The sequence below is a fragment of the Chiloscyllium plagiosum genome, chromosome 9, assembly GCF_004010195.1.
Source record: "Chiloscyllium plagiosum isolate BGI_BamShark_2017 chromosome 9, ASM401019v2, whole genome shotgun sequence".
Lineage (NCBI taxonomy): Eukaryota > Metazoa > Chordata > Chondrichthyes > Orectolobiformes > Hemiscylliidae > Chiloscyllium > Chiloscyllium plagiosum.
In genome coordinates this window covers 84,119,193-84,127,899 of record NC_057718.1, presented here as the reverse complement: position 1 = coordinate 84,127,899, position 8,707 = coordinate 84,119,193, and the positions used below count along the sequence as shown (strand labels likewise).

The 8,707-nt window shown below is 41.8% G+C and overlaps 1 protein-coding gene across 4 annotated transcripts in view; it reads right to left on the bottom strand.

The window, feature by feature from the left end:
- The window catches only part of dhx57 (DEAH (Asp-Glu-Ala-Asp/His) box polypeptide 57), a 117,126-nt gene that overhangs the window by 93,128 nt on the left and 15,291 nt on the right, over nt 1-8,707 (bottom strand). For all 4 annotated transcript variants that reach the window (XM_043696376.1, XM_043696377.1, XM_043696379.1 and 1 more), the window contains exon 4: nt 3,915-4,115. In XM_043696376.1, coding sequence (XP_043552311.1) covers nt 3,915-4,115 — 201 coding nt within the window. The remainder of the gene's footprint in view (nt 1-3,914; nt 4,116-8,707) is intronic.

Genomic DNA, 8,707 nt, shown 5'->3' with positions numbered 1-8,707 from the left:
CACGTCGTTTCTGTTCCTTGAAAAAGTTCCACATTTCCACGACATCCTATGCTCCCAACTTATGCTCCTCAGGTTCTGTCTTACAGCATCGTAATTACCCTTCCCCCAATTTTAAAACCTACCCTGTTGCACGCACCTATCTCTCTCCATAACCAAGGTGAAAGTCACAGAATTGTGGTCACCATCACCAAAATATTCACCCACTAACAAGCCCATCACTTGTCCCGGTTCATTACCGAGTACCAAATCCAATATGGCCTCCCCTCTGGTCAGACAATCTACATACGAGTTAGAAATGGTTAACCTGCATTGGATGCCAGTCAGCTTTAAGAGACAATAATATGGGGGTGAAACCAATTTATGCTTGGATAATAAAAGGAAGTTCACATGATTTTCATAAGATGATTGTCGAACTAGGAGCATGAGTAAGCCATTCAGGTCTTTGAGGTTGCTTTACCATTGAATAAGACAGTTAAAGCAAATGGTGTTTAACTTTATTAATTAAAAGGGACAGTTTCAGTATGGACACAAATTTGGCTATGAGTCAGAAATCAGAGATTGGTGACAAATAGACCTTTTTCAGACTGATTGAAATGATACTGTCTTCTGGTATTAGGACCGCTGCTCTTTTCACTGTGCATTTTAATAGCATGGCAGGTTTGCAGATGACATAAAACTCCAATCTAGTAAAACATTGAAGAGGATTGTAATAAATTTCAAGAAGAATGTGAAATTAAAATACCACAGATTCAGGAAAAACAAACAAAACATCAAATGCTGTAAATACTGCAGAGGTCAAACAGTAGGTGCGGGGCTGGAAACAGTTAACCTTTCAGGTCAACAACCTTTCATCAGAACACAAGAAAGTTAGAGAATTAATAGCTTGTAAGCAAGAACAGAGTCGGGTTAAAAAGCTGGAGATGACGTTAATAACAAATAAAAAGGGGATTTTTTTTTGACAGGATGGAGAGCAGGATGAATTAAATGACAAAAGGAATGAAAATGAAGTTTTGAAAGTGGGTGGTACTTGGCCAAATTAAAGACAGAAAAAATCAGCTTAGGAGAGATGACAGTGGTAATTACAGACCAACTACCTGGAGCCAGTATCTGATAAATGAGAGCAGTAGTTATTATTTAAAGTTGCTGGATTCAATCTTATACAGCAAATGCAAATCCCGAGCCAAATGATTGCTACCTCATTATCTGAATTTGGGATCATAAGTCCACTCCTAGTCTGTTAGTGTCTCCGAATAGGTGCATAAATGGCTATGCTGGGGTCCCAGCAGTGGATATAGGTTGCACAGGGGCCATGGTTTGTTCTGCAGCTGTTTAACAAGGACCACTTGAGTCATAGTCATTCAAAGACTATCACCTGACAATACAGGGTTTATCACGACAAATTGGCTACCGACTTTCCACGTTTCCATTCTTTGATTCAAAGCTATCTGCTGGTAATTTTTTCTCGGAGAGACTCTTCCATGCGGGCACTGAGATGGAAGGTGAGCCTGAACATATCATAATGGAGTAATAAATGAGGCATTGCACAAATGACTTCAACAAGCTTGTGGGCTTTTGTAAATCAGATGTGTTGGCAAAGTGATATTTGTGAGAACAAGGAGGGAGCCAATGGAGGGGTATTGAGTGAGGGTTCCAGTTATGATGAGCACTGAATTCACTCAATTAAATGCAACAAAGCTGTGAAATTCCCTAGTAAAGGAAGAGGTGCTGTTTCTTAAGCTTGCATTGAGGTTTATTGGAACAGTACTGAAGGTTGAGAAAAGAAAAACAAAGTTAAGGAAACTTTCCTATTTGGGGTAACAGCAGGAAGCTGTCCAAACATAATATTCAATGCACTAGAGATACTATTGAGAGACATGGCCCCTGTAGGACTGGGACAAAAAGCATTTCACTTAAAGGTAGGCATAGCTAGGACCTATACTGCTTCCCATATCAAAAAGGTAAGACTGCTTGAGCCTTCATTCAAGGCGAAGAAATAACATACAGGCAGTTCTGCTTGGGATTCAAGATGGAGCAACTGGGCATCAAGATAGAGAAGCAAGTAGTCAGAAAACTGGATGGACTTTAACTGACAGCAGGTAGCAGAAGAGCCCACATGCATATTGAAAGAGATTGAACAAACAAGGACAAAATAAGGATATGCAGGTCATTGGACTCATCCACCGCCAAACCACAACAACCCGACGGTCGGAGGAGGAGCGTCTTATCTTCCGACTGGGAACCCTCCAACCGCAGGGGATGAACTTGGACTTCACCAGTTTCTTCATCCCCCCTCCCCCCACCTTGTCTCAGCCGGATCCTTCCAGCCCGGCACCGCCTTCCTGACCTGCAGTCTTCTTCTTGACCTCTCCTCCTCCACCCTACTCCGACCTATCACCCTCACCTTGACCTCTTTCCACCTATCACATTTCCAACTCCCCTCCTCCAAGTCCCTCCTCCCTACCTTTTATCTTCTCCTGCTGAACACTCTCTGCTCATTCCTGAGGAAGGGCCTGTGCCCGAAACGTCGAATCTCCTGTTCCCTGGATGCTGCCTGACCTGCTGTGCTGTTCCAGCAATAAAGTTTCAACAAAATAGAATGCAGACCATTAGGAAGAAATTTCAAGGGACAGAAATGATGGCTGCCCCAGGGATGTCCAATTTATCCATCTTGGGATGGAGATAGAATCAGATTGTGTAGGACTGGGGTACTATGAGGTTGGAGACCACGGTAGACTAGGACCTCCAGCGAACAGTCTGGGAAATAATGGCTTGACGGTCAATGATGTGATTATGGTTCAAAATAGCTGATGGTGGTTTTGGTGAGTTACGTTTAGCTTCAGCTATCTCCAAGTAACTGCAAAGTAGCAATCTACTTGCCAAACAATAAGCCCCTTGTCTTCCAGTGTGAAGACAATGTAGGGTTAGATTCAAGACAGACTAATGCAAACTGAAGAGGACATAAGCAGCCTGGTGAAATGAGCAAACAAAATTTATCTTTTGGCAGGAAGAACGATTACATGGTACACAATTTTAAATGAGGTTAAAGGACAGATAGAACTGTAGCTGGTAGGATAAACTGCAAAATCTGTATTAAAAAAACATGCTGATTCTTAGCCTTATTAACCGAGATCTACAACACAAAAGGAAGGAGGTTATTAAAAACTATTTCAAATCATTGGTTTGGCCCCAGCTTGAATGTACTGGGCAGAAGATTGGAACTAACTGGTAGCTCTTTCAAATAGTCAACAAAAACACAGTGAGCCAAATGGCCTCCTTTTATGCTGCTTTGTTTTTTTTTATATAATGTACTGATTAAGCTGAATGTACTGAAGCTACTAAAATCAGTCTAAAGTGTACCTTCTAGGCTTGGTCCAGCTAAAGTTCACCAAACCATTTTGGTAAGATTTCACAGGCTGAACACAAAGACTCAATTGAACTTGGAAGATATTTTGTATTTTTAATGTTTTTCTTGATAGTGTTGCATTTTCCCACTAATTCTTCTCAATCAGAAGAATTGCTAAGCACGATATACTTAAGATTACAAAAAGGATTAAAATATTAGCAAAATAACTTTGTTCCAAATACATGTCTCAAAAGAGTTGAATGTATTCTAGCTATCTGTATAACTACCTGCAAAAGCACTGAGGCATTCAAGTCTCTGTCTTGGAATTAGTGTGTGCCACATACATCTCTTTTCACTAATTACTTCATTCTACTTAAATCAATATTTCCTATTTGTTTCTCTATCGTATACTTAAGCTTCTCGGATGCTAACCCTAAAATACATAGATGGTGTTTGTTCAACAATTCTAACTGGCAATGAGCTCCTTGTTCACATCAATGATCTGAAGCTTTAAAATGCAACTGACTAATACATTTAAACATGGATTCAACAAAAATCTAAACCAACAAACCTAGTTAGCTTCCGCACAGCAAAAGGAGAGATCTCAGACTGCTCAAAAGTGGTTTGTTGTTCAACAGGATAATGCACCAAGGGAACACTTTCAGCAACTGCCAAACCCTCTTCCTTCGTGGACCAGCACTGATCTTCATCTCTGTAATCCAGTTCATCATACTCTTCCTTCACCTCACATTCCTCTTCAGAATTGTCACTTCTACAGAATAGAGAAGGAGAAAAAAAGTAAAACAGGAAACAAGTATTAAGAAAACATAAAAAAAGTTAAGTACAATCAAACACAAAACACTAAGCAGCATGTGACTGAATGTGACATCAAGGAGTCCTTGCAAATCTCAAGTTGATGGGAATCAGAGGTCAAATTTCCTGCTGTTTGAAATTGTACCTAGCACAAAAGAAGAAGGCAATGAGAACTCATCTGGTTAACTAATGCCCTTTATGGAAAGAAAATCTGTCATCCTTTTAGTGCAGATGAAATTGCTCTGGGAACCTGCACATGTACTCCAGACCCCATTAAGTCTCAGTCATCAGGTCAGGCAAAGAAACCTCCAGTTGATTACTAAGTACACCAGGCTATGAGCCTTGACAAAATTCTAACAACAGTTCTGAAGGGATGTGCTCCATAACTAGTTGCAGCCCCTAAACAAACAGTTCAAGTAGTAACACCACAGGAATCCACCTGGGATGTGGAAAATTGTCTAAGTATGCAGTGTCCATAAAAAACATGGAAAATCCAACAAGGCCAATTTTCACTCAATCTAATCAAAATCATTAGCAAAGTGATGTCATTGACAGTGCTATTAAGAAGCACTTACTCAACAATGACCTGCTCACAAACTGAATTTGGGTTCTGCCAGGGTCACTCAGCTCCTAACCTATTACAGCCTTGGACCAAACATGGACAACAGAGCAAAGATCCTGAGGGGAAGTGAGGGCAATTGTCCTTAATATCAAGGCTGTATTTAACTGAGCGAGCCATGAAGCAGCACGTGCAGAACTGGAATCAGTGATGGTTGCAGTTATATCTGACACTTAGAAAGATGGTTGTGGTTGTTAGAGGTCATAGAATCCCTAACAATGCAGAAATAGGCCATACGGCCCATTGGGTGTGCACCATATATCACACCCAGGCCAAGAACCCACCTTAATCCTGTAACCTTGCATTTGCCATTGCTATTCCACTGAGCCTGCATATCCCTGTATATTACAGGACAATTTAGTATGGCTAATCCATCTAACCTGCACATCTTTGCACTGTGGGAGGAAGCTGGAGCACCCAGCGGAAACCCATGCAGACATGAGGAGAATGTTCAAACCCCACACAGACAGTCATACAGTCGTACAGCATGGAAACAGACCCTTCAGTCCAACTCGTCCACGCCGACCAGATATCCCAACCCAATCTAGTCATCCGGGTCCCTGTCGCTGTGAAGCAGTGGTGCGAACCCCAGAGTTACTGTGCTACCTGTCAGTCATCTCAACTCGCTGCAGAAGCCCGTCAGGGTGGTGTCCTAAGCCCAAGCACTTCACCTGCTCCAATGACCTTCCTGTTCAGCACCATTTGCAACTCCTCAGATACTGAAGCAGTTCCTGCCCAAATGCAGTAAGATCTGGACAATATCCAAGATTAGACTGATAAGAGGCAAGTAAGATTTATGCCACATAAATGCCAGACAATGATCATCTGGGGGGTGCAGGCTCACAGTTCCTTGTAAGTGCAGTCGCAGGTAGATAGGATAGCGAAGGTTGCATTTGGTATGCTTTCCTTTATTGGTTAGAGTATTGAGAATAGGAGTTGGGAGGTGTGCAATTTTGGTCTCCTTCCCATTGGAAGGATGTTGTGAAACTTAGAAGGGCTCAGAAAAGATTGACAAGGATGTTGTCAGGGTTGGAGGATTTGAGCTACAGGGAGAGGCTGAATAGGCTGGGGATTTTTTCCTTGGAGTGTCAGAGGCTGAGGGGTGACCTTATAGAGGTTTATAAAATCATGAAGGGCATGGATCAGACAAATAGACGAGGTATTTTACCTGGGATGGGGGGGGGGGGGGGTCCAAAACTAGAGGGCATAGATTTAGGGTGTGAGGGGGAAAAATTTGAAATGGACCTAAGGTGCAGTGTTTTCACACAGATGGTGGTACGTGTATGGAATGAGCTGTCAGAGGAAGTGGAGAAAGCTAGTACAATTACATTTAAAAGGCATCTGAATGGGTATAAGAATGGGAATGGTTTACAGGGATATGGGCAAAAAGGATTAGATTAGGTTAGGATATCTGGTCGGCATGGATGAGTTGAATTGAGGGTCTGTTTCCATGCTGTACATCTCTATGAATACAGTTGCTACATGAGAAGTCAGAGGCTAGTAATACTGCAGCAAGTAATTCACTTCGACTCCCCAGAGCTGACCACCATCTACAAAGCACAACTCAGGAGTGTGATGGAATACTCCCCAATGAATCTTAAGAAGCTAGATATCATCACAGATGAGTTGGATCAAAGAGTCTTTTCCCGTAATGTATGACTATCACCCAGGAAAAAGCAGCCAGTTTGGTTGATACCACATCCACAAACATCCAATCCTTCCACTGAGACTCAGCAACATCAGTGTACATCATCTCAAAGATGCACGGCAGAAATTCACCAAAGATGGCTACATTCATCTTCTAAACCGACAACTACTATCATCTAGAAGGACAAAGGAAACAGAGACATGGGAATACGATCATCTCCAAGCTCCGCTCCAAGACACACCACCCTGATTCAGAAATATATTGCTATTCATTCAGTATCATTGGGACAATGACTTAACAGCATTGTGGGTCCACCTACAGCACGTGGACTGCAGCAGTTTAAGGAGGCACTCATCTCCACCTTCTAAGGAAATCTAGAGTCATAGGGTCATACAGCATAGAAACTGGCCCTTTGGCCCATCATGTCTATGCTGACCAAAAGACATCTAGAGATGGACAATAAACGGAGGCACAGAAGGAATGGCCATGTCCCACAATTGAATCAAGAAAAAAAATGTAGGTCAGAGGCTGGGAATTCTGCAGTAAGTAACTTTGTTTTCCCACCATCAACAAGACACAATTCAAGAGCGTCAGAAGATCAAAAGAAATAGGTGGAGTGAGCTAACTGGCTCTTCAAGCTTGCCCCACCATTCAACAAGATCATGGCTGAACTGTCCCTAGTCTCTATACTTCTTTCATGACAACTCACCATCGCCATCGCCATCAACTTTCCTGGCTAGAGAATTCTAGAATTCACTACCCTCTGGGGGAACAAATTCCTTTGCATCTCAGTTTTAAATGAATGCCCCCTTAATCTGTAACTATCCCCAAGTTCAAGATTCTCCCACTAGTAAAACAATGTTCTCAACATCTACCCTTTCAAGCCCCTTCAGAATCTTTTATGTTTCACTATCTTCACCCCTCATTTCTTCTAAACTTCAATGAAGCCTCAGCAACACCATGCACAACTAACAAAACGTCCCTGTTTTAATCTGCAATTCCCTCACAATAAAGGCCAAAATGCTATTTGCCTTAATTACTTGCTGCACCTGGATGCGAACTTTTTGTGTTTCATGTGCAAGACTCCCAGAATTTGCTGCACTCCACTTTTTTGGAGTCCACCTTTGCTTAAGTAGTAGGCTGCCTTTTAATTTTTCCTTCTAAACATCATGACCTCACACTTGTCTACAAAAACTCCATCTGCCAAATTTTTGCCCACTCTCTTAATCTAATTAATCTGTAAAGTGGATATAATTATGTTCTCATCTCGCAACTTCTCATTTAATTTTGTGTCACAAGTAAGTTTTGATACATTGCAATCTGTCTACTCCTCTAAGTCCTTAATGTAGAAAATAAATAACTGAGGACCCAGAACTGATCTTTGTGCAGTCCGCAAGTTATAACTCTCCAAACTGAAAAACCGTTAATCCCAATTCTGAGTTAGTCTGTGTGTTAACCAACTCTCAATCCATGCCAATATATTATCACCACAACTCTGAGCTCCTCTCTGGTGCTTTTTATATGGCACCATATTGAATACCTTCGGAAAATCCAAATACAGGAGCCCTCCTGTCAAACCATAGTTGTGTACCAGGGAAACCTTGCTTAATAGAAATAATGGGGCCTATGGGAAAAGTGGGGTTGGAGCACACCATCAAAACGTACTCATGACTGCACAAAAATCACTCAAAAGTCTAACGCAAAGTATAGCACAGCCTGAAATCATATTTATTAATAAAAAAAATTAAATCTAACACAGTACATTTAAAAAAATGTAAGAAAGCTGCTCTTTGTATAGTACCTCTCATAGAAAGCTGCTCTGTCAGCAGCTGACATTGGCGCATGCGCAGAATGGCGCTGAGATTTTGGCGTGTAAATCGGTGCATGCACAGACGAAGCATGTGAACTAATCCCCGCTGGAATTGCGCTATTGCCAATGGATATAAGTTTTCTCCAGAATACTGTTCCCTAATTCTTCAGCAACATTATAGCCAAATCACGCTGCTGAAATGTGCATAATACCAGAACTACCTGTACACCAGATCTAACCATTTCACCTTTATCAAAATTTCCTCTTTTTTGTCATTTACATAAAAGATTTGGATGCAAGCATAAGAGGTACAGTTAGTAAGTTTGCAGATGACACCAAAATTGGAGGTGTAGTGGACAGCGAAGAGGGTTAGGAGAAAGTGAGGACTGCAGATGCTGGAGATCAGAGCTGAAAAATGTGTTGCTGGAAAAGCGCAGCAGGTCAGGCAGCATCCAAGGAGCAGGAGAATCGACG